This window comes from Camelus dromedarius, chromosome 1 (assembly GCF_036321535.1).
Source record: "Camelus dromedarius isolate mCamDro1 chromosome 1, mCamDro1.pat, whole genome shotgun sequence".
Classification (NCBI taxonomy): domain Eukaryota; kingdom Metazoa; phylum Chordata; class Mammalia; order Artiodactyla; family Camelidae; genus Camelus; species Camelus dromedarius.
Genome location: NC_087436.1, coordinates 21,447,751 through 21,474,623, shown reverse-complemented (window position 1 = coordinate 21,474,623; position 26,873 = coordinate 21,447,751). Strand labels below are relative to the sequence as shown.

The window sequence follows — 26,873 nt, the reverse complement described above, 5'->3', positions numbered from 1 at the left end:
TTCTTTATTGTAAAGCCATCTTCAGTGTCTGCATACACGCAAATAATTGTGAAAATTTCACCTGGTTTTCTATTCTCAAAGTACTCTTTAATATGACACAGGCATATATATATATATAGAGAGAGAGACATAGATATATATCTATATCTATGTATAATATTTCATTCTTTTTCACCTGTCATTTTCCTTACTCTCCTCCCATCTTTTGGGACAACTTAAAAGTTTCAATATGTCACATAATTTCACTAAAATGGTATTTGCTACAGGCTTCCTGAAACAAACTCCTACTGATAACAGTCGTCTCTAAAAGTATACCGCCGCCAGTACACTCCTTACTTTAATAACCACAACGTAGGAAAAAGGCACTCACATTTAGGAACCCTAGCTCATTTCTTGAAAAATGAGCCAAGACCTTAAACGATTTCTCTTCAATCCGAATTCTGAGTTCTTTTCCTTACTTTCTCCCTAAATGCTATTCTGCTCGCCTTTCCAAAACATTCCCATTCACAAGTTTTACATAAATAAAACTTTCTCGGCCTTTCATAAGTACCCTGACTCGGACAGAACCGACAGAGATCGGAAGGTGGGAATCTAGAGTCACAGCCACCTGCACCGCGTCCGCTCCGGGCCACTCCTCCTGGAAAGCCACCTGTGACTCGACACACGATCCCCCCATGACGCGGCCGTCGCCGCGCGACTCGGAGGAGACGGCCGCGCCTGCGCAGCAGCGAAGGGGCGGGGCAGGGAGCGGGGTCCGAGGGCACCGGGAAGGGAGTTGGCGAGTGGTGGTGGAGGAAAAGGGGAGGAAGAAAAGGGGGGCGGCGGCGGGGCGGGGCGGGGCGGGGCGGCGGCGGGGCGGCGGGGCGGCGGCGGGGCGGCGGGGCGGCGGGGCGGGCCTTTCCGGGGAACCCTTCACTTCCGGTTCGCTGGACCTTCTGAATCCGGGTCAAGGGTGTTCGCCTTCTCTTCTCCCGGGTTAATTCGGCACGCTGGGTGACAGCGGCTCCTGACTCAACTCAGGACCGGTTTCATCCCACGACCTGCCGGAGCCCGGACGCTCACACCTGCCGCGGGTCGCGGAGGCGCGCTTCCTCACCGACTGGCTCTCAGCCCCGGGCCTGGAGTGCCCGCCGCCGCCGGGGGGCCTCGCTAGCCCTTCCGCGCCGATGCTGAGAGAGACCGCGGGCCCCGGGCGGCGGCGGCGGAGTGTGGGCCTCTGGCTCCTTAGGCCCGCCGCAGGCGGTGCCGGTTCTTACGCGCCCGAGGCTTGCCAACTCCTGCCCGGGCTTGGATGGGCCCTCCTGCCCGATAAATGTGGCTACTGAGGCGGCGGTGGCGGTGGTCCGTCCTGCTGCTGCTGCTGCCGCGTTCGAAGTTCACCTCCGCCCCGGGGCTCTCCTGCCCCACGCCCGGGCTGTGGCCGCCCGCTCTTAACCCCTTGGCCCTGGCCTTGCAGCTTGGCGACCATGGACAAGATCCTGGAGGGCCTGGTGAGTTCTTCGCACCCGCTGCCGCTAAAGCGGGTAATTGTGCGGAAGGTGGTGGAGTCGGCGGAGAATTGGCTGGACGAGGCGCAGTGCGAGGCCATGTTTGACCTGACGACCCGGCTCATCCTGGAGGGCCAGGACCCCTTTCAGCGGCAGGTGGGGCACCAAGTGCTGGAGGCCTACGCACGGTACCACCGGCCGGAGTTCGAGTCCTTCTTCAACAAGACGTTCGTGTTGGGCCTCCTTCAGCAAGGCTACCACTCGCTAGACAGGAAAGACGTAGCCATCCTGGACTACATTCACAATGGCCTGAGGCTGATCATGAGCTGCCCGTCGGTGCTGGACCTCTTCAGCTTGCTGCAGGTGGAGGTGCTGCGGATGGTGTGTGAGCGGCCGGAGCCGCAGCTGTGCGCCCGACTGAGCGACCTCCTGACCGACTTCGTGCAGTGCATCCCCAAAGGGAAACTGTCCATCACTTTCTGTCAACAGCTGGTTCGAACGATAGGCCACTTCCAGTGCGTCTCCACCCAGGAGAAAGAGCTGCGGGAATATGTCTCGCAGGTGACAAAAGTGAGTAACTTGCTACAGAACATCTGGAAGGCCGAGCCCTCCACCCTGCTGCCTTCCCTGCAAGAAGTTTTTGCAAGCATTTCTTCCACAGGTAAGGGTCATTGTATTACGAGAAAATCTCCCTTGGAAATTTCAATATTCCGCTCTCACGTGTACACCATGTTTGCTTCCCTGTCCTGAAAACGTCTTAATGGGAGATCAAATCTTAACACCCTCATCCAAATTCCCGTCCACTACCCTACTCAGGCTGGCATTTAGACCTTAGAAAACAGGCAGTGTTTTTTATTTTAAGGGTTGAGAACGTTGAGGTCTAAGACCTTTGGCAGTAAACAAGTTGCTTAATTATCTAGCCTCTTGCTCAAGTTAGGGAATGCTTTGAAGATGACAGCTTCTATATAAACTTCTATTCATTGGTGACTAATGGCAGCATAATGTTTACCGTATTATTATTGTGCTGTGACTCTATCATCTTGTTGAAATGAGTTTTTCCTTAGTGTTTGAATTTCCCCATTTTTTAATCCATGGACTGTGCAGTTTTATTACTCGATTTTCCTAGTTAACTACATATTTCTTGAATATTGATACTTTCTCTGCAGTAAAGTTAGAGTGGATACAGGTGGAATGAGTGAAGGGAAAGAGTATGAAGACTTAAACAGGTGTTTTTGCATGCCAGAGGTATATACAGCCCATGGACTGTGTCCTTAGAAGTCAGGAAGGGATCAAGTGGTACTTGGGAAAATGCTTTCTCACCCAGGAATTTTACGTGTGCTTTTACATTCCTTGTTGGGACATGGAGTGTTCAGCTCTGTTAAGTTGTGAAACAGTAGATCCAAAACTGTATTCACTCCCTCTCTGCTTGGTACAGCCATTCTCTGGCTGTTGTTCGAAATTGAACTTGTGAAGAAGGTGTACTCCTTTTATCTTGAGAACCAGAAATAAGAGTAGAGTTTTAACAGGCTCCATGCTTTCTGATGAATTAAATACATTTATGAAAGAATTACCAACTATATATTGGCAGTGTCTGAGTTTTGTTTTTTTTTTTTTTATTGTAATTGTTCTTGTATTGCTTGTGTGGCTAGACCTGTTAGATTTCCCCAGAAATTTTTCAGCTGTGGTTGTAAAGGTACTCACCTTGAATTTGCTTAATTTTTATGTAGTTTAAGCAAAGTCCCCCTAAAATTCACCTTAATTTCTATTTCTTTAAGAGATTTTAAAAAATTTTCCTTAAAGCAATGTAATGACTACTGTAATTAGTAGTTGTAAGTTACTCTGGAGGATCTAAAATGGGAATTTAAGTTATACCTTACATTTCTTTTCTGACTGCTGCTTTACAAATGAATATTTTGCCGCAACAACAATATTAAGGAATGCAAGAAAATAAAGTAATTTATGGACTAAATATGGGTATAGCCAAGAATAGATTTTATATTGCAGTAGTTCTGCTTACAGGATGAGCGATCATTGCCACTGACTCTTTCTCTCTCATTTCTGCAGTTTAACATTGCTCATACGCTAGAGTCCATGAGGTGGAACCTAACAACTGCTTCCTGATTAACACTTTTGCTGCAATTACATTTTGGGGTGGGAGGGGAGGGGGTGTAAACTGTTGTTCTCTCTAAATACTTCACTTGAACCTTCTTGCCATATTCCTTTTTCTTTTTAATTAAAAAAATAGATGCATCATTTGAACCTTCTGTAGCATTGGCAAGTCTTGTGCAGCACATTCCTCTTCAGATGATTACAGTTCTCATCAGGAGCCTTACTACGGATCCAAATGTAAAAGATGCAAGTATGACCCAAGCTCTTTGCAGGTACTTCTTCATAACACCAAAGATGGTAATTGTAGATTTGGGAGGAGGAGATATTTTGCTGTATTTTGTAGGTAATGAAAAACTTAGTGTTTAAAACTGAAATCATGCACTCAAATATATAAAGATTCTCCAAATTAATTGGAATGAATACCTTATTATAGGCTTGACAGGCATCCCAATAATTCACAAATCTATTTTCAATTCAGCTTTTTTAAATTCCAGAAACAAAACATATATACACTTACTGTACAGTCAGGAGTTGGTTAAATTACCAATATATTTCACTAATTTCTTTGCCCAGTATTGTTTCCTACAGCCTATTTCCTCCCTAAAAAGGGATCTGTTTTTTTCTGGCTAAGTGTATACTTTTACTTAGTACATACTTTTACTTTCTCTTTCAACTAGGATCTCTGGGTAATACTATCTTAGCCTTTGTTTGAAATGCATTTTTTCTTGCTTATTCTCAAATAGATGATTTGTCAATATACAGAATTCTAATTTGATAGTTAGTTTCTCTTAGCATTTTGTAAATAGTACTGCATTGTCTTCTGACATCTATTGTTGCTGCCTTGGAGTCTGCAGTCAATCCGAGTATCATTCGTTTGTGAGCTGTTAGGCTCCTCTGGTAATGTTTATGCTTTTCTCTTTATCCTTGATGTTTTGCAGTTTTATTCTTATATTTCTAGGTGTAAACTTAAAGTTATTTGCATTTGTCAGAACTGTTGTGCTTTTATTAATTCAATCATTCATTCATTCAGCTATTCATATCACATTTATTGGGCACGTACCATGAATGCTAAGCAATGTTTAAAAACCTTGAACGAATGGTAGAAATATCTGTCTTCATGGACTTACCTTCAAGTTGGGGAGGTATACAGTATCTGATAACATATTTCTCAATTCCAAGATACATCCTGATTTCTGAGATGTTAAAATGTGGACAAGCACAGTCATTGGTGTTGTAGTTTAAACGGCAGGACTTTTCTTGGCTTAGTGGTATGTAAACTATACTGTCTAAAATTGATTTTGTTTTAGATTTGATTAAATATGATAAGTAAAATAATTTAGTATGTTGAATAGTGGTCCGTGTTTTGGGAAAAAACAGTAGACAGGAAGGGGATAAAATGTGGGAGAATGGTTTGCAATTTTAAATAAGATGGATGAGGAAAGCCTCACTGTGAAGGTGACCATGAAGTAAGACATGAAGGAAATGAGGATGCAAAGCTGTGGAGATCTAAGGGGAAGAACATCAATACTGTCTTACAGTTCACTAATTTTTCCTTCAAAGGTACCCATTTATAGAGATTATCCCAGAATTTGAGTTTCTTTAGTTCAATAACTATTTTTCTAACAAAGCTTTTCCTGTCTACCTTTTCTTTTTTCATATCTGTTCTTGTTTTGTAATTTTTTCCTATTTTTTTCCTGTGTGTATGTGTGTGTGTGTGTATGTATGGATAGCACATTTAAATAAAGTATAAGGATTTGGAACAAAATGGTTTTTGTGAGCCTTTTATAAATTACAGTCATAAGGTAACATTTATGTTGGGTTCTCAGAAAGCTACATGTATACAATCTCACTCTTCCAAAGTTAACATAAACTTTGGGAATTTTGATTTTCTCCACCACCTTCCCCTTTTTGTCCAGTGTTTAAAAAAGCCTTTGTCTTCTAGCTTTTCTTGTTTCTTCCTTGTTGTCTTATACTTAAGTCAATTTGCCTGTAACTTTTACTTCCAGTTTCTTACTGCTTATTTTCTCTTTAAATTCCATAGATTTGTGAAAGTGCTTTCTGTACAGGAGAACAGTCTATGTACACATTGTTCCTGCCATGTGGCCTCGATCCCCACTGCTTTCAGCTTATGGTGATCTCCTTGCCATTTTGGTGGTCTATACGTTATTCTCATCTTCTTGATATCTTTGTATTCATAGTTCTTGAAATTCCAAAAGTCCTGTAATACAGTGCTGTTAGGATTTTCTTCCTATTATCTGTTCTTTTTATTTTCCTTTTCCCTGTATCAATCTTTATCTACATGTGGTTGATTTGCAAGTCTTTATGTAAAGTTCTCATTGTTCATTTGCTTTTAAGAAACACTCTTACCTCGTCCATCTCTCCATAATCAGACTCCTGTGTCCTGTTAGCAGCAATCCTTTGTCAGTATGACTGTAGTAGCACTGAAGTCTCCCTTTGAGATGAATATATCATAAACTATGTTGTCCCCTAAGTAAAACAGAAAGATTCAGAGAATTAGATTTCACAGCTGAAAGTGAAATTAGAAGTCGGTTGGTCCATCACCTTCATTGCCTGGGTAATAATAGCTCACATTTTTCATTACATGCCAAAAGTCATTGCAGCAGAGACTTCTAGTTGGCCTTTTTGCCAGCAGTGACTTGTCTCTCTTCTCTAAGTCGTCCTGGCTACTCATTTCTCCCTTCTGATCGAGAAACTACTTCTGATAGTCACTGAAAGTGACTTCCAGCACTTACTAAGTCAGGTGCAAATTCCACTTCTTGGCATCCGGCACTCTTAGTCTTAATTTTTGAACCTTTTCAAAATAGTCATAGTATCCAACTTAGGAATTTATTTTATTTTTAAGATATATTTGGAAATTAATTTTTACCTATTTGTTTCTATGGGAAGTTGTGATCCAGTTTTTGTATTGCATTTCCAGTTTATCCTACATGATCGTATTTTAGCTCATAATGTACCTGGAGTAACTATTCTTACATTGCAAATGTAAATGAGAAGGATGTTTACTTTTACCATACTCCCACCTTATACTCCCCCATATGCTATACTTCCCTACACATAGCACTTACCATGCTTTACTGTCATTCTCTGTAATCCAAAGAAATGCAAATACAGGTATTGTACCAGAACCAGATAAGTAACATTAAAGTATGAAATAGGCCAGGTGTGACGGAAATAATACAAAATGGGGTACACAGGCACTTTCTAAAAGAGAAAGCTGATCCTCGGCGAAAGCTCTTATCACAGGGAAATTTGGGTTCGGTGTTGCTGATCTGATTTTTCAAAAGAAGCCTGAAATCAGTTTTTATGTGAATTTTTTAAATTTTCAAAACATTGCAACAAGTCAAACTGAAGGTTGGATCTAGCCCTTAAGATGCCATCTAACAGTGAAAATTGGTTTTATTCTCTACAAATTAAGATTAAATCTATTTTGTGGCCTTTCATAATATTGCCAATTTTGATTTAAGGTTTTCAAGTTGTATGTATTTTTTTTTAGCTATAAAGAGAAATGGCTTCTTTTTGCTGTTTGTTTGTGTGTGTGTGTGTGTGTGTGTGTGTGTGTGTGTGTGTGTTTGGAGGGGGATGATTAGGTTTGTTTGTTTCAATGGAGGTATTGGGGATTGAACCCATGACCTCATACACGCTAAGCACGCACTCAACCACTGAGCTATACCCTCCGACCTTGAGAAATGGTTTCATTTATTCAACAAATTTGAGCTCCATTTCAGTGCCAATCAAAGAATAAAGATTTTAAGAAAACAAGATTGCTGTCTTAAGCTCACAATTTAATGGAAGAAACAAAATTTATTACAACTACATTTAATTTCTTACTATTTAAAGAACATTTAGAACTATCAGCATATCAGGGTTATGTGTCCTTAAAATTCACAATGTAGCCAATACATGGTGGATAAGATTACCATAGTTAATCATAAATATAACTCATTCTACAGCGCTTACGCCTGAGAGGTTTGGGGCATATGCAAGTCCAATCAAAGTGAAGCAAAACTGGAATGTAACTCAAGTGTAGCCAAAAGTATTATGTTATACACCAGCAGAGCTTAGTTCAGATACCAGTACTGCTGCTTATTAATTGTGTGACTGTTGATAAATTTCCTAACTTTTCTTATCAATCTGAGGACAGAAACCCTGTATTACTAATATTCTTAGCACTTAACACAGTACCTGTTATATAATAGACACTCAAATATTTTTGAACAACTGGCTTCTATTCCTGTTACTTTTTTTTTTTTTTTGGCTGAGGGGAGGGAGGTAATTAGGTTTATGTATTTTAGAGGATGTACTGGCCATTGAACCCAGGACCTTGTGCATTCTAGGCATGGGCTCTACCACTTGAGCTATTTCCTCCCCCTCATGTTACTTCTGACTTAAAGTATCTTTAGATTGGTCAGAAGATTGAGTATATGTGGGGTAAGGTAAAGAATAGAGGCTTATGAGAGGGGAAGCCAGAAATGGGGAGGAGGAAAAGGCTTTTTGGGTGATGGGGGAAAATTAAAAAGCCATGGCCAAGTGGAATTTTCTACTCTGCCCCCTCACTCTTTACTAATACTCCCCTTAGGCCTGAGCCAGAGGGAGTCCTGGCCTTGGGCCCTGTGCGCTAGGAAGCCCAGTCTGCTGCTGCTCTGGAACTTCGCTCCCTACGGGCCAGAGTCCAGAGAGCCAAAGAGGTGTGTTCACATATACTCCTCCTCTAAACCACATCTTTTTTCCTGTGAATATTTACACTAAAAAAATGTATAGTATGTACTCACATGTTACAAACAAACAAAAAAACAGTTTTAAAAAGATTTATGGATTTTTTTCTTTTTTAATTTAAGAATATCTCAGCTCTCTATATTAGATCCCCATGGAGTTATTCATATTGATCTATCTCATTCTTTAAAACTCTACGTCATATTCCATAATAACAATACTATAGTATATTTAGCCATTTCCTTATGGGGGGCTTTTAGATAATTTGTATTTTTTTTCTGTATAATACGGAGTGCTACAGTGAATATACCCTTTGTACACAAATGCAAATATCTCTACTTTCTACTCCATGTATGTAATGTGGCCACAGACTTATGAAAACCAGACTAACAACAGATGGAAGATGTGGAACAGTTGTCAGGGACTACTTTAATGACTTATAACCATCACTATTGGAAGAAGATGGCCAGAAAGACAAGCAGGGAAAGACAATGTGTGTAAGGAACAGAGGGAACACACAGATAACCTGCAGTTAAAATGTGTTTGGACTTTGGAACCACTCTTAGTATCTAATGGAAAATTTTAATCTTAAGAGCAAAAACCTTAATAAAGATAACCCTCCAGTGTTAATGTAGATTGTTTATAACTATCAGTAGGAAAGTCAGTCCTTTTAACATGTTAGTTGCTCTTTTGGTCATGTGTTTATGTACTCAGTATTTATATTTGATGTTTCATACGATCAAGGTATTACCTCTTGGTGGAAGAGAGACATTCACTGTGAGTATTTCCAGTGTCATATATTAATGTGTTTAACCTTTACATCGGCCCTGTAAAATAAGCATGTTTATCTGTAATCTACAGATGATGAACTGAGGTGCAAAGAAGTTAAATAACTTATATAAGTATTTAGGATCCCCCAGCTATTAAATGGTGAATTGAGATTTTTAAACCAGATCACTCTGACTTTAAAAACTTGAGTTCTTTTTACTAGTTTTTTAAATTATATATTTGCCAAAATTGGATTTCTGGATCAAAGAATAAGAACATTTGGCCCAAGTGCTCTCCAGAAGAGTTGTACCAGTCTTCTTCATTGTGGTTGAGGTCTAACCTTTGGGACAGTCTCCATCACACCCCATATTATTTTATCTTTATTTCCATTAAACTGGGTTGGTACTCAAAAAGAAACACACTCATTAATACAAAATGAGACCGTTTTGATATTTACACATTCAGTGCCCTTTTATCTATTTAAAATTTCTTTTGTCTTTGTATAGTAGGATTTTGAAAGAGATGAAGAGACCTGTTTCACAATTCAAAATACAGTCTTTTTAAACAGTGCATTTCATATTTAGACTGCAGTTGCTAGCAAGGAGAAATTGTGGTTCATATCCATGTGTCTTAGTTAAGATAGTTGTATTTAAACTGTTCTTATTAGAGTAAATTTGCCTAATAAATTCTTGATACCACTATATAGCATAAATGTTAAACTTTGTGTTTATGCAAAATGATAGCTTATCAGAGAAATCTTTATGCAAATATGTTGTATAAGAAACTGTCAGCTTACAAGATTAGAAACTCTGAGTGTAAGCACCTATTATTCTCATTTCTACGTCTTCAATAGTGCTTTTCACAAGCAAGCTCAGTAAATATTGAGTCACAAAGTGAGTATCTACTGTAATTCTTTTTATTCCTAATTAAATAATGTTGAAGATGTTTTCAATGCTGATAGTTTCATTTTCCTTCAATTTTCAGAATGATTGACTGGCTGTCCTGGCCATTGGCTCAGCACGTAGACACATGGGTGATTGCACTCCTGAAAGGACTGGCAGCTGTCCAGAAGTTTACTATTTTGATAGATGTTACTTTACTGAAAATAGAACTGGTAAGTGGGAATATATAAATTTATTTAGAATGTGTAGGTTAATATAGTCAATCTTTTTATCTTTATCTTTCAATTGTCCCCTTTAAAGCTTCTAATTTTGAATATGTTCTTGTTTTTGTTCTTTTGAATAATAATTCTGAATGAGCTTTAGAAATTTAGAACGCTGCTTAAGATTAGGTAATTAATTTTGCTGTTTTCAAATATTTAATATGAAAACACATTCCTCCCGTTATCTCTTGAATCTCAGCGAATCAAGCTTTTACCACCATTATTCTGTCAAAACTGTCTTTGACACCAATGCTTTCCAGTGTTGCATAACTCGGGAGCTATTTCTCAGGCCTCCTCTCACTTAACCTTTCAGTCACTTGACATAGTTGATCACTCCCTACTGAAACACCTACCTCACTTAGTTTCCAGGACATTATACTTTCCTAGTTTTTGTCCTGGTTCACTGGCTTCTCAGGCTTCTGTAGTGGGTCTTCCTACCTTTAGAGTGCCTTAAACTTTTATCTCTGGTTCACTTTCTTCTCAGTCCATACTCACAGCCATCCATGGCTTTAAATAACAGCTCTAAGATAATGACTGCAAAGTTTATGTTTCTCATCCATTATTATTCCATGGACTCCATATTCATGTATATAACTTTCTATACTTTTTAACATTTTTTTATTGAGTTATAGTCATTTTACAATGTTGTGTCAAATTCCAGTGTAGAGCACAATTTTTCAGTTATACATGAACATACATATATTCATTGTCACATTTTTTTTCACTGTGAGCTACCACAAGATCTTGTATATATTTCCCTGTGCTATACAGTATAATCTTGTTTATCTAGTCTACATTTTGAAATCCCAGTCTGTCCCTTCCCACCCCTCACCCCCTTGGCAACCACAAGTTTGTATTCTATGTCTATGAGTCTGTTTCTGTTTTGTATTTATTTTATTTTATTTTTTTAGATTCCACATATGAGCAATCTCATATGGTATTTTTCTTTCTCTTTCTGGCTTAATTCACTTAGAATGACATTCTCCAGGAGCATCCATGTTGCTGCAAATGGCGTTATGTTGTCAGTTTTTATGGCTGAATAGTATTCCTACAACTTTCTATACTTGGGTTTCAAATTCAACTTATCCATAATCTTAACCCCTGATTTTTCTCTCCAAGACCTGGTCTTCCCCATCGTAAATGAATATTCCATCCTTCCTCTTGCTCAGGCCAAAAACCTTGAAGTTTCCTTGTTTCTTTTCATTCTCTCCCAGCCCATATCTTACACATCTTATTGACTCCGCCTTTAAAATATATCCCGAATCTTACCACTTTTAACCGGCTACATCACTACCGCCCTGGTCTAAAGTCATCATCATCCCTTGCTGTATTGATTGCTGTAGCCTTCCTGCTCTTGGTCCCCTCAGGTGTCCCTCGAGGTCCTGTATGATCTGGCCCATTGCTACTTCTCTCATCCATTCTCCCACTATGATTGCCTCAGTCTCTGCGCTTTACTTACCCTGCCCTTGCTGTTATCTCTCTAGTCCACCAGGCTGGAGGCCTCGGCTTCTGCAGTGCTGGGCCTTTTCCTGCTTATCAGCCATCTGTCAGACTTATTCTCATTCCTTTCAGTTTTTTAATAGCCAAATACCACCTTTTTCATGAGGCATTTTTTAGATTCCCTGTATGAAATAGCAGACGTTTTTGCCAGTCAGCATTCCCTACGCAACATGCCCTGCTTTCACAGCAGCTCTCTCCCATGTTACTTTTTATTATCTTTACCCACCCTCTAGACCGTAAGCCCTGTAAGATCAGAGATTTCTTTTTTTATCTACTGTTGCCTGCCCAGAACAGTGCTGAGCAATAGTGGTGCTCGATAAATATCTGAATGAATTGACTGAATAATGGGCTGGGGAGCTTATTACCTTGTAAACATGGTTTGAGTTTCTTATTTGATCAGGGGGTTTTAAGAGTTGGTTAAGTCACTATATTCCCTTGATCTCTGTCATTATTTCCCAACTGTCTCCCTCTCCCAGAGTTTAATAACATTTGTTATGATAGAACTTTCCAGGAAGGGGGATATTCACATAAATAATTTTTGGCCCTAGGAAAATAACCACCAGTTGGGTAAATGATTCCCTGCTGACTCTTAAAGTGGATGTCTTGTCTTTCCTGAAGGTTTTCAATCGTCTTTGGTTTCCTCTTGTGAGACCCGGTGCTCTTGCAGTTCTTTCTCACATGCTGCTGAGCTTCCAGCATTCGCCAGAGGCGTTCCACTTGGTAAGTTGTGACACACACTTTCTATGCTGAAAAACCTTGTCTTAAAATTTCAGTTTACTATTGAGTCACATTTGTTGATTGTGAAAAGACTGTAGGTTAGTCCTAAATCTGACTGTTTTCATGTAGCTTTATAGTTGCTGTCAAAATTGAGATTTTGAGATTTCCTTCCAAAGTATATTTTCATAATGTTCTAGGTCTCACCAAAACTGCTCCACTTACAATCAGAATCAGCAATGGAAAGTTGAAAGCCACTCTTCTTAATGAGAGACGTCCCATGTCAGTGTCACAGATAGCGTCTTTTGCACTTGTGAATAGTGTAGAAATAAAATGGTTGAAAACCACTGGCTACTTTAGAACTTTAAAAACATCAGTCTTTGTTTTGTTGCCCCAGAATTAGGGCTTTTCATTCTCTCTCAACCTGTATCCTACAAATCCTGTTGATTCCACCTTTAAAATATGTCTAGAATCCTGCCACTTTTAACCACCTACATCACTGGTTTTGATTTGATTTGATATTGATTATTTGATTATCAGATCATTAGGTGAGAAATGACAATGTTATTTTGGGAACCTGTCCATTTGTCTGTCTAGGGTGTCACAGGAATGCAGTGCTTTATGTGGTTACCCACTTTCTCCAAGGTCTGATCCTCAGTTCTACAGAACAGGAAACTCATTATCAACATACCCACATAGTTAAAATTTTAGGAATACTGGCCCACCACAAACAAATTCAAAGGAGATTGATGAAGTGCAGAATTCCAAATATTGATTGTTAGCTAGACATATCACTAGCCTTAGAATATTATTCTCACATAGGCTGCTAAGTGCCTTATTTCCACTGAAGGAAGTCTGCAGGCTCAATAGAAGTAAACCTTAATTACCAGTAATTACATTATATAGTATCACTTAGCATGAGTGATTTCTGCATTTAATTGCCCTAGTTGGTGAGCTTGAACATTAATTAATAACCTTATATCTGTTACACAAACAAATCTCAAACTTGAGCTAATATAGCATGTATACTAACAAAATCTTTCAAGGAAAAAAAAATCAACTCTTTGTCCCTGTCATCAGGCATGATGATGTGTAGGCTATTTGAGAAAAGGTTTATTTTCAGAATTTCTGGGAAGGAACTCATCCATTCTAACTTTTATTGCTCTCCACACTGAGGACATTCCTTAGGCTCTCTGATTAGTCACTTATGCTATACTCTAAACCTGTTTCTTTGCTCAGTTTTTAAAAGATGGAAGATATCTCCTTACCTTGCATTGCTTTTTTTTCCCCCCTGGAAAAAAAGTAATTGAAATAGCAAATGGTTGACTTGGAAATATTTGGCTACTGAAATAAGCAAATATCAATCATTTATTTAAGGAAGAGTTGGATCTAAAATTGAAAATTGTAATCTGGCTTAGTAAAGTCTAAAAACATAGACCTAATTGCTGTCTACATACTGTGTATAGCCTGACCTGCTACTCAACTAAAATTAACTTGGGCATCCAGTAGTGGGTCATGTGGTAGTTAAATCACCTGTAGCTCTAAATAACTCAGTGAAGGACTTGGGTTTAGGAGCTGCTAAGTATGAGCAATAGTCTGGAATCACTAGCATCATTATTCATTATATTATATATGTAAGAATATTTTAGAGCAAACCAAAATTTGTAATATAGCATGTGTTATTATGGATCAAGTTTCTTTTCATATGCTTTTTGTAAGTGGAAAAAAATTTTAAACTAAAGAAAAAATATCAAAGCTTTTAATTAAATAAATTATACACATTTTTGCAAATCGTAACTTAAGTTTAATGAATATCACAATAATGTTTGTAAATATTTAGATTTGTTCCTTCAGAAAAAATTCCACTTTCAGGCATTTAGAAGTTAATAGCCTGCTTGGATGTCTATCAGTGTGCTTATGAAGAACGTAGTCTTATTTCTGCATCAGTGGTAATTTTGACCATTTAAGATGTAATTATAGACAACTACATGTATTATCTGATCATAGAGATCCAGTCTACACTAGGAAAGCTTTTAGAAGATTTGGAATTATAAATGAAATAATCATTTAAAAAATTCTTTCCTCTTCCATCTCTGTTTCTCCCATCACCTCTGAGGAAACAATAATTTTGGATTTCTGATTATTTTAGCAACAGAGTATCTGATAGATATGGCTTTATGGAGAAGAATTATAATTCAGGTTTGCTTTGAAATGTAGAGATGAGAGCTAGAGTGAACCTTCAGGAACTTGTAGTTTTATGGTCAGATTAATACCTTTGATGGGGGTAGATTAAAGAAAGTGGTGCAAAAGCTAGAATGTGATATAAGACCTCAAAGCATAAGAGTAAAACCAGACACAGTAGATCGAGAATGGCCATGTTAATTTAAGATTATGATTTTCTTTTTACAGGAAGGAACGGAATTGACTGGGATAGTACTTTAATTGTTGTTATTGCTGTTTGATAATAAGACCATAGAGCTGTCACTTCACTTTTATCACAAGTTAGCAACCAGAAAAAAAAGTTCTACACTGCCTTTTATTTGGTTTATTTGGGTACTTTGAGAATAGTCTGAAGAAGGGGAAGGGTGAAAACAGGGAGACCAGTTGGGAGGTTTTGCATGAATTGAGGCAAGAGATGATTGTCAGCTGAAATAAAATTACAAGCAGTATATATATATGGTATGATTACATTTGTACAAAAAATAACATGTGGTATATAATGTGACATTATATGAAGTGTGACATATAGCAAGCAATGTCTTTCAGTGGACAACGAGACAGAGATTTTCACTTCATTCAAGTTTGTATTGTTAGGTTTTTTGTTTTTGTTTTTATTTTACAATAACCATATAATTCATTTACAACAAAATTAAACTTTTACAGAAAGATTATTTAACTACAGGAAGTTAGGCCAATATGTCATGAAATTATCCATAATCTCACTACACTATAGTTTTTATGTTTTCCATTATGATGTTTTTCCCCTAGGTATTTTAACAGGACTGTATTTATATTTGTCATCTATGTGCAGTTTTTGTATCCTTCTTTTAAAATTTAACATTACATATTTTCCCATGTTGCTACACACAAAGTTCTACAAATATAAAATAATAAGATGCTTTATACATGTGAAATATAAATATGAAGTATCAGATTATAATTAATAATTAGTTGAAACAAGTATAGCACTGTACCAATGGAATGAGCCATTTCTGCAAAATAAAGTTTGTTTTGTTAATAACCTCAAATAGGATTGGCTCTATATTGACTTTTTAGTCTAATTTTATAATGAAAGGACGTTGTTATACTTATTATCGGTTTTAATAGTTTTCTACATATTTATGAGCTGTGAGCATTTCATTTAGCCTCATTTTGCTTTCATTTTTAACCCAATTCCTTAAAAATAATAGAAGTTTCTGATTCACTTTATTTTTAGAACCATCTTTTTTTTTTTGGAAGTGTAGAATGGGGGTCATTAGTAAGGATAACCATGATAAGACACCGTCCCTAAAATAGAGGTAGTCCCTTAGCTAAAAATAGAGATAGTGCTGTAGCCTGAGCTGTAATTTTAGTTACGTGTGTGAGTTATTTTGAAGATTTTCTTGAAGTAGACGTTAATGTGCAAAGTATGTATGACTCTTTAAAGTGAAAAATCTAAAATTCACACTAGATGGAGCTCTTAAGCTAATTCTAGGTTTAGCTTTTAAAAGTTTGTCCCTTTTGAACAACCTGGTAAATATAACAGCCCTAGCATCATTAGAACGGCAGTAGTAACGAAGGCTCCTATTTTCTGCTTTAGTTAGTTTGTACCTAGCTTTAGATGGAGTGTAAGGATGAGGAAAGGGGTCTTAGGTAGAATTACAATTACATTTGACTTAAAAACTAGATGTACCTTGATATTCTAGAAATTTTTAACTTCATAACTTTTTAGAAAAAGGCAGTGACTCAACACACCAAAAAGCACTTGCTGATCATGTAACATTTGCATTCCATTTGTAGGCTAAAAAACACTATTTTTTAAAAATATGTTTATAAAGAATCTTATTTATATATTCTTTTCCGGAACTTGTTGCCATTTTTGTAAACTGAGGAATGTTTGTCTTTTTTTTCTGTTCAGATTGTTCCTCATGTAGTTAACTTGGTTCACTCCTTCAAAAGTGATGGTCTGCCCTCCAGTACAGCCTTCTTAGTGCAGTTAACGGAATTGATACACTGTATGATGTATCACTATTCTGGATTTCCAGATCTCTACGAACCTATCCTGGAAGCAGTAAAGGTACGATGATAGTTGCACCGGGGTCTGCAGAGCTGCAGCCCGTGATGTGATAGATGACCGCCGTGAAACATTCCTATGACCAGCTCTTCAATTGACTGTTTTATGGAAATATGTTTTTTGTTTGAAAAATGCAATTGGAATCAGGGTTCATTAATTTTTAGGGAGTAATCTCTTTCTTACTTTCTGTAACTAATTTAAATTAATAACCATATTTCTTCAGTTCTACAAAGCCAATAATTATAAGGCATATCTTTAAATTAAAACAGTTTAAAAAATGCTACATTAAGTGAATACATACATCAGAGTTGTTTCCCAATATCAGAAGTGTTAAAATATGTAAGATACTTCTTAGAATTAAGGAAAGGCAGTTTAATAAAATATTTGACTTCTCTGTTTTTTATTTCATTTTTGCTATGGATTATTCATGAGTGTCCATATTTTGTAGAATCTTTACTTGAATTATTTGCAAACTTATTTGTTTTTCAGCTTTGTATAGTTATTGGATCTAAATCATTTACACTTAAAATTTTATCTCATATGTCACGAAGCGGGGAAGAAACCGTATCTTGTAATAATTTTCTGTATGGTTAAGCATGAGATTGAGTTTTATTTTTTAAAGTCAGAGGTCATTGTGCATAGATAACTTTCATTTTTCATCCCCTTATTACTTTGAGCTTTTATTTCTAAGGCGTAAGAGCAGGTAAACAGTAGTAAATGAAAAGGGGATATTTCTTATCCTCATTACAAAATTTGAAAGCAAATTGTTTACCTTGTTCAATTGTGTGCTAATTTTAAGTCTTCATTCTGCTGCCTTTGAATAGCACTACATATCTCAGAGTTCTGATCTATTGATCTCAGAGTTCTATTTTGAAAACATTTTGATGGCAAATATGAAACATAAATAGTTCAAAGGAGACTTGAATTCCTGGTTCTTGAGTATTCCTCAGCTTGATAAACTCTACTATTAAGAGATATTTAATGCATTTTAAGAGATAATTATTTTTGCCATGTAGTATGGTTCAGTTTTTGATAACTGGTCAAGTATTACCAGTGATTTCAAAACTTAGTGGGAGAAAATAAAAGTTAAATATCAGTGGAAGAGTCTACTTTATGGTATTAATAACAAAAAATAGTTTATATTTTTACACTATTTTTCCTCTTTATGATCTATAGGATTTTCCTAAGCCCAGTGAAGAGAAGATTAAATTGATTCTCAATCAAAGTGCCTGGACTTCTCAATCCAATTCTTTGGCATCTTGTTTGTCTAGACTTTCTGGAAAATCTGAAACTGGGAAAACTGGTCTTATTAATCTAGGGAATACCTGTTATATGAACAGTGTTATACAGGCATTGTTTATGGCCACGGAGTAAGTTTAAATTTGAACTTTCTTTTTCATTTTAACTGTAGAAATTGATGTATGCTGATGAAAAGTAAGATGCTTGAATTGCCTTCACGTTACTTCTTATATGTGACAGCAATATTAGTATTTTCATATAATTGTCTTATTCAGAAATAAAATTTCTTTTAGTGCTCAGGAACTTTTAACATGTTAACATATAAATTCTACTTTATATTTATATTATATATTGCATTTAGAATCTTTTGAATTACTCTGACAATACTTATTAATGTAACAGAGGGATTGAGTATTATTTATTTGACAGAGTTTAAGGGTTCTCAAGTACTAATTTATTATCCTATTAAACAGTAGGGTTTTTTTAACCTATATATCTCTGGAGGTGGTCATGTTTAGTTTTTTTCTGCTTGTAGTTATTTTGCTGTTTATCAAATCAATAACTTCTTTGTTGCTGTTGAAGAAGTTTAAGCTCTGCTTTTCACCCCAAATTGATAGATACTGAACAAATGTGTAAACAGACATGTTTCTTTGCTTCTTACAGATTTACTTTCAAATTCACTTTCTTTTGCAGCCAAGCAAATAGAAAATCAGAGGGTGTTAGCTATGTGAATACAGTCTGTAAAGGTACAAAATAATGATGAACTTTTCCTGAAGGCAAAAACCTCGTTGAATTTTTCTCTTCAGTACCAATAGAGTATTCATGAAATTTGACCAAAGATGTTTATTGAGTTCCAAGCCTTTGTAAGTTTTTATGCCTACCTAGAGGAATCATAACCTAAAAGATGAAGAGTTTAGTTTTATTTCCTGGCGTCAGAATATACTAGCAACACTAAAAGGTTTTTCTTTTGGCTTACTAATTTTCTTTTGTCTTTTGATTTATTTGTATTTGCGATTTTTTGTTTGTTTTTCAAGCAAATGTACCTAGCATAAAGCTAAAGTGATCCGTGTTTTACCTCCCGAGATAGTCTAATGCAGCAGTCTCATTTTACAGATGCTCTAGAATAAGCAGAAACCAGCAGTTAAAACTGGCAACAGCAATTCAAAGAGCACATCTTACTGTACAGTGACCAATATAGTGTCTCAGGATAGGCAGACAGCATATTTTGTTTCTTTGGGAATAAGTAAATTCTTTGTGGTTAAAAAAAAAAATCTGGAAGTACGTAAAATAAAAATCAGATATTCCTATTCCCAAACATAATTTGTTAAGCTTTGCATGCATTATTCCAGACCTGTTTTTTGTATAGTGATAAGATTTATCTGGTACAAAAACACTGGTTTTTTTTAAATATATTTATAAAGAATCTTGTTTATATATTCTTTTCCAGCCACTTTTATCTTTTAATGATTTGTGTTGGAAATAGTCCCATGTTAGGACAATGACAGAACTGTTACTCTGAGTAAACAGGTGTATCATAATTTATTTAACCATACTCCTATTGATGACTGTTGGGTTATTTTGCTCATAATTAACAGCAGTCTGCCCAAATGCAGATATAGAGGATATTCTTTGAATAGGGTGTGCCAAATTGCTCTCCAGAAAGGCTGTAGCATTTGTACTTGCATACTAATTCATGAGGGTACCTATGACCCCATACCTTTGGCAGTACTTGGTATAATCAGTCTTTAAAATTTTTTCCAGTCTTGGGGGAAATATCTTTTTGTTTTAATTTGCATATTGCTGAACATTACAGTTTCTCCCTCTCTAATTTTCTTTGTTCATTTGTGTTTCTTTTCTAAATAATCTATTCTTTGTGCACCTTTCTCTTGGGTCCTTTTCTTTTTCATACTGATTTATATATACTCTGGATGATAATCCCTTGTACCATGCTTTCTTCCAGTCAGTGCGATTCAGATTCGTAGAGGGCTTCATTTGCAATTTTTTATTTTATGCAGTCAAATCTGCTATTTATCATTTATAGTATCTGAATTTTTAGGAAACCTTCCTCCTCTAAATCCTCCCCCCCCTCTTTTTTTTCTTTTAAATACTTTAGTAGCTTTGTATTTTACATTTAGCTCATTATTCCTCTGTGGCATTTGTGACAGTGTAAAATCTTATCCAATTCCATTTTTTTTCCAGATGGATACCCAATTGTTCCTATACTGTCTTTTGAATAGTTTGTCCTTTTCCCATCCAGCACTAGTACCACACTCCTTCAATCACTTAACTTCAGAGTTTCAATTGCAGTATATTTTTTTATTTCATGCATATTTGAAAGAATTTAAAAGTTGTTTACTTAAGTTACCCATTAATAGCCTAATCTATTTCTATTTGCTAATCGGGAAGATAGAAATAATATGTGACAGCACATGGCCATTGCCAGGCCGCATAGGAAATGTTCATTTACCTTTATTCTCGTTCCCCTTCTTCACTACATTGTGGGCAGTGACTTTGCCAGGTAAAGGGCCTACAGGTGAGTGAAATTTTACCTTGAAGATAATAAGTCCTTGAACTAACTTCTATTTAGCTTTTAAAAAATGTGTGTGTGTGTACACATGTATAGAAAAGTCATTATATTTTATTCTCTTTCAGTTTCAGGAGACAAGTATTATCTTTAAATCTAAATGGGTGCAATTCATTAATGAAAAAGTTACAGCATCTTTTTGCCTTTTTGGCTCATACACAGGTGAGTGTTAGAGTGTGTAGTATGTATATATTAACTGCATTGATAATCTTCTTTAAACTTCCCAGTATACCAAACTTGGTGAACCTTTTTAATTGATGAAATAATACATATATCTCCCAGCACAACAGATCCACTTAGAAATCTCAAGAGATACTGCCTAAAATCAGGATATGCCCTAAGTTTTTATTTCTGCTTTCTGCTTTTCATTCTTGTAGATAAATATTTTGCTGATCCATTATTCTAATTATTATAGCTAAAATTTGATTTTTATTCAATAAGTAAGTTCCTCCATGAAGAAATCTTTTATAATGCATCTTTAATATTAATTTTATAGATACTAATTGATAGATTTTTCACAGTAATGAACAGTTAAAAATGAACAATTAAAATAATTTTGTGGCACCTTGGCTTCTTTTTTCTCCCGTTGCTAATATATGTATATACCGTTTCATCATAACTAAACTTTTAAGCTCTAGATCTAAAAATTTTGTGTTGCTCTTTTATGTCCACATGTTAATCCAATGAAATGAGTTTATGCTAATGGCAAGAAAGTCACATATAGTAAATTCATCCAGCAGACATTTATTTAGAGACACAATATGCAATCTGATAAGCATTCAAAAAGGAATCCTTATGCTCAAAGAACTTTAAGTTTTCAGTAATACATATGAATAATATATACCATTTATAAGTATTAAATACTACCTTCTGATTTTACTTTGATTGTCTTAGTTTCACAGAGTCTAAAAGAGTAGGTAGTTGCAGCCAGAAGAGAAGATAGGTCCAGAGTTGGTGGAATTGAATTGATAGGAATGCTTTGTTTCCTATCTACAAACTGAGAAATATCTCAAGTATACCTTCTTAAATGGAAAAAATCAAGACAGGATTGACCTATGAGATGATAATGATGGCCTATGAGATACTAAATATCATTTTATTATTCTCTATCTGGGGGAAATATGTTCACAAAATTTAACATCTCAGGACCAAGGAAGACAAAATCTCTTCCCTCCAGCTCCCAAACATTGTTTTCTAATGAATGGACCTATTCACTTGCTGTATCACTATATATAGAGTTGGCCTTTGAAAAACACAGGTTTGAGCTGTGAGGATCCATGGATTTTTTTTTTTTTTAATATTTTTACTGAAGTATAGTCAGTTTACAATGTTGTGTCAATCATGGATTGTTTTCAGTAAAGATGTACTGTAGTACTACACAGTCCATGGTTGGTTGAATCCACAGATGCGGAACCACGGATATGGAGGGCTTGTTGTAAAGTTAGACACAAGTTTTTGACTAAGCAGAGGGCCAGTACACCTACCCCTAACCCCCGTGTTGTTCAGTGGTCAGCTATATAATATGTATGTATATCTATGTGTATACATGTAGCTATAAATACATTATATATACTATATTATTTACTAAATCAGGGCTATTAGGGAAAAAACCTTAGGAGCTTCCATACTCTCAACAAAAGAAAAAGTTATTAAGAAGTGACCCTAATTAAAATTTTGTTACAGTCAAGACCTGGCCATAGCAGGCCAACAAGGATTGTTTTAGTACATAGATTTTCCCTATATAATTTTAAAGGTTTTTCTTTTTATAATTAACAAAGCTAACATTTTTTTAGCATTTAAATTTGGCTCCTGTGCTAAGTGGTTTACATATATTATCTCTTAATCCTCAGACTCAATCTTTAAGGTAATACGATAGTATCCCCATTTTACAGGTGAAGAAACAGTGCTTACATTACCTGCTTTCAAGGTCATGCAAATAAGTGGCAAGACTGGAATATGAACCAAATGATTCTGGAACCCATGTTCAGCCAGTACACTAAACTCCTTTCCTTCAAAATGCCATAAATACTCCTATCTTGATAAAAATTTTCCTTAACTTAGAGCTCTGTTATGTACCACAAATATTCAAAATGTCAAGAGAATTCTAAATTTTCAAGTTACAATCATAATTTTTCAGATGTCTTTTCAGTTCTTTTTTGTTTGTTTGTTTTTGCCATGTCAAAATCTAGGATTTGAACCTAGCTTGCTCCAAATCCATCACATCACTTCACTAAACTGCCTCTTTACGAAAAAAAATAAAATAAAATGAGCAAGATCCCTAACCCCCAGTGTGTTCATATTCTGTATATTTATGACATGTGTACCCAGCCAAGAAAATTTTCACCTAAAATAGGTATGCATATTCTGTGGAGTATGCCCCTTATTACTTTATCCAAAACATATATTCAGTCGCATGTCTTTTTCAGATTTTATGTTTTTAAAAATTGTGGAATCAAGCACATGACTGTCAGAGGGATAACGCCAGGGGCATTGTATTAAGTTAGAGATACCTGGGTTCTGATATCATCCCCTCTGCTGCTAATTTAGCTGTGTGACCTTGGGCAAGTCACATAGTTTCTCTGGATCTTAATTCTCATCTGCAAAATGAGAAGGTATGACTGAAAGTTACCTAAATTTATTTCTAGCTAATTTTATGTGTCCCTGTGTTTGGCACTTTGTAGTAAAGGTTAAGCCAGTGTAATTTTAGTAATCTTGATTAAGCTATATGTTAAGATTTCAGTTATTTGGTTCATAGTGTGAGAATCACTCTCTTGTTTTGTCTCTACTGATACCAAAAGAGAGAAGCATATGCACCTCGGATATTCTTTGAGGCTTCCAGACCTCCATGGTTTACCCCCAGATCACAGCAAGACTGTTCTGAATACCTCAGGTTTCTACTAGACAGGTAAAAAGTATTTCTAAAGCTGTGATTTGAATTGTGTTCTTTCATAACAGATTATTTTTACAGAACATTGTTTTTACCTGTAAAAACGTATTTCAGATGTCAATCTTTAAAATGCCTTGCATTTATTATATTTTTTAATTGTTCTCATTTTTAATTTGTTTTTTTTTTAAATCTTCTTACTTTAGACCAGCTGTTCTCAATGTGTGGGACAAGGACCCCTAGGGAGTTCCCAAAACACTTTCCTGGGTCTTCCCATTTCCAGCTCATATCTGTGCATATATGTAGTTGAGGCCAGGTTTTCTTCATATACTTCATCCAGAATGGTGTATGACAGTAGACTGAATGCAGAGCAGATAGGAAGATCCAGCTGTCTTCTATTAAGCTAGAGACTTGAAATAATTGCAAAATGTGAAACAGTGCCATTCTTCTCACTAATTTTTTTGGTTTTAGAAAATATAACTTTTTCATTTTAAAAATGTTTATTTCTATTAACATGTAATTAGTTTATTATTGTTTTCAAATCTTTTATTTTACTATTTTTATTCTCAATTTTTGAATACAGTAAATATTGATAGATATAACCACATAAATGAAACCATACTTATTTTTTATAAAGGCGTCCTGAGACAAAAAATTAAATACCTGCTCCTTAGACCAGTTCCTAATTGAGTGGACTTGGTAAATTTTACTGTCTTCTTACCACATAGTTAATAAGAAGAGCTACTATCTTCCTATATTGCCTTCCTTCTGTTCTGTGAATGGCTAGTTGAGCTCAACACGTGCAACCTTCCTTCCATTCAGCAAGGATATGTTGAATGATTTCTTTCTGCCAGGATTTCTATGACATGCCAGGCAGACAAAGATATATAAGACAGTTAATTGACATATAGAGTTGACTATAATAAGTGCTATAAAACAGCAGTATGAAGAAAGTGTAATGAGAATATCGGGTAGTAACAGTCCCTAACGTCTTGTCTGATCTACATTCTCAAACTGTTCAATATTCCTCTTGTTTAAAGGAAGAAAAACTTAAATATTTTATTTTTTCATTTGGTTTTTTTATTTTTTTTTTAAACTGAAGTACAGTCAGTTACAGTGTGTCAATTTCTGGTGTACAGCACAATGTCCCAGTCATGCATATACATACATAGATTCGTTTTCATATTTATTAAAGGTTATTACAAGATATTGAACATAGTTCCCTGTGCTATACAGAAGAAACTTTTTAAATCTATTTTTACATATATTGGCTAACATTTTAAATTAAGCAAGATATTTGATAAAAATAATTTGGCTACTTATGTAAGCCACTAATGTTTTTAAACGGAAATGACATTTAAACTTAGGTGAAGAAGCTCTATAATGATATACTCTCCTGCAGGCTCCATGAAGAAGAAAAGATCTTGAAAGTTCAGTCCTCACACAAGCTGTCCGAAAGTATGGGGTACAATGAAACTTCTTTACAAGAAGTAGCCAGTAAGGCAGCTGTACTAACAGAGACCCCTTGCACAAGTGATGGTGAGAAGACATTAATCGAAAAAATGTTTGGAGGAAAACTACGAACTCACATACGTTGTCTGAACTGCAGGAGTACCTCACAAAAAGTGGAAGCCTTTACGGATCTTTCACTTGCCTTTTGTCCTTCCTCTTCTGTGGAAAACTTGTCTTTTCAAGATCCAGCATCATTACCCAGTACACAGGATGGTGGTCTAATGCAAGCCAGTGTACCTGGTCCTTCAAAAGAACCAGGAGTCTGTAATCCAGCAACAGCTGCCTTTGTCTGTGACTCAGCTGTGAATGAAAGAATGGTGGACAGTTCCGATGAGTTTCGCTGTACTGAAGACACTTCTGTCCCTAATGACTCTAGCAAGATTCTTGTTAATAAGGATGTACCTCAGAAACCAGGAGGTGAAATCACACCTTCAGTAACTGACTTACTACATTATTTTTTGGCTCCAGAGATTCTTACTGGTGACAACCAATATTATTGTGAAAACTGTGCCTCTCTGCAGAATGCCGAGAAAACTATGCAAATTACGGAGGAACCTGAATACCTAATTCTTACTCTCCTAAGATTTTCATATGATCAGAAGTATCATGTGAGAAGAAAAATTCTAGACAATGTGTCACTGCCACTGGTTTTGGAGTTGCCAGTTAAAAGAACTACTTCTTTCTCTTCATTGTCAGAAAGTTGGTCTCTAGATGTTGACTTCACTGATATTAGTGAGAATCTAGCTAAAAAATTAAAGCCTTCTGGGACTGAAGAAGCTTGCTGCCCAAAATTGGTGCCCTATCTATTAAGTTCTGTTGTCGTTCACTCTGGTGTATCCTCTGAAAGCGGGCATTACTACTCTTATGCCAGAAACATCACAGGTACAGAGTCCTCATACCAGATGTGCCACCAGCCCGAAACTCTGGCGTTAGCCTCCTCCCAGAGTCATTTACTAGGGAGGGATAGTCCCAGTGCAGTGATTGAACAGGATTTGGAAAATAAGGAGATATCAAAAGAATGGTTTTTATTTAATGACAGCAGAGTGACGTTTACTTCATTTCAGTCAGTCCAGAAAATCACGAGTAGATTTCCAAAGGACACAGCCTATGTGCTTTTGTATAAAAAACAGAACAGCACTAATGGTTTAAGTGGTAATAATTCAACCAGTGGACTCTGGGTAAATGGAGACCCACCTCTCCAGAAAGAACTAATGGATGCCATAACAAAAGACAATAAGCTGTATTTACAGGTAAGTTGAAAATAGAAGCTTCATCATTTGTGGAAAGTATTTAAACAGTTGACAGGTGGTTAAATGAGTGCCCTTCATTTTGAAATCCAACTTCTACATTTTCAAGGTGATAATTTTGAATTTTGAATCTGGGCTTATATGAAATGGGTTCAACCTATGGAACTAAATTTTCTTTCTAATGTTAGGAATTAGTTATGAAAAGTAGCAATTAGATGCAGTATAGCAGACATTCTTTGTTTTTAATTACAAAAGATGAGATCATTGTAAAAATCATTCCATACAGAAACACTGAAAGTTTAATAAAATGGAAGTATTTTCTTCTTCTCTTCAGTCCCATCTGCCAGGGGAAACAACTGCCAAATTTGGCATTTATTCCTTCTAGATATTTGTATAAATACTGTAAGAACTATTTCTTGACAGTCAGGTGGGTAACATAAAGGACACTAAAGATAGGATATTTCTATTCTTTAAGGATCTGATCAGTAAAACCAAGGCTATAAAAGAACAATTAATAATAAAAATCATGGATAAAAGGTTTCATATGAACTAAATTTACTTATAAATGTAATTTTCACAAAGAATTACTGATTTTTCTTACTTTAAAATTAATAAAGACCTTGCTGAAAATATTTTTCTTTGAAACCTGCCAACTTGCTATCA

General features: G+C 36.2%; 1 protein-coding gene across 2 annotated transcripts in view; it reads left to right on the top strand.

Annotated features, from left to right (window-relative positions):
• The first annotated feature begins 941 nt into the window (after positions 1-941).
• The window catches only part of USP38 (ubiquitin specific peptidase 38), a 31,210-nt gene continuing 5,278 nt past the window's right edge, over positions 942-26,873 (top strand). The window contains exons 1-9 of one of the 2 annotated variants that reach the window (XM_010983759.3): positions 942-2,148; positions 3,733-3,868; positions 10,080-10,209; positions 12,376-12,477; positions 16,589-16,747; positions 17,921-18,114; positions 20,636-20,729; positions 23,366-23,472; positions 24,854-26,213. In XM_010983759.3, coding sequence (XP_010982061.2) covers positions 1,467-2,148; positions 3,733-3,868; positions 10,080-10,209; positions 12,376-12,477; positions 16,589-16,747; positions 17,921-18,114; positions 20,636-20,729; positions 23,366-23,472; positions 24,854-26,213 — 2,964 coding nt within the window. In that variant the 5' untranslated portion in view covers positions 942-1,466. Of the gene's footprint in view, positions 2,149-3,732; positions 3,869-3,896; positions 8,821-10,079; positions 10,210-12,375; positions 12,478-16,588; positions 16,748-17,920; positions 18,115-20,635; positions 20,730-23,365; positions 23,473-24,853; positions 26,214-26,873 lie in introns of those variants that run through there. The other variant, XM_064493253.1, reaches the window with a different exon arrangement.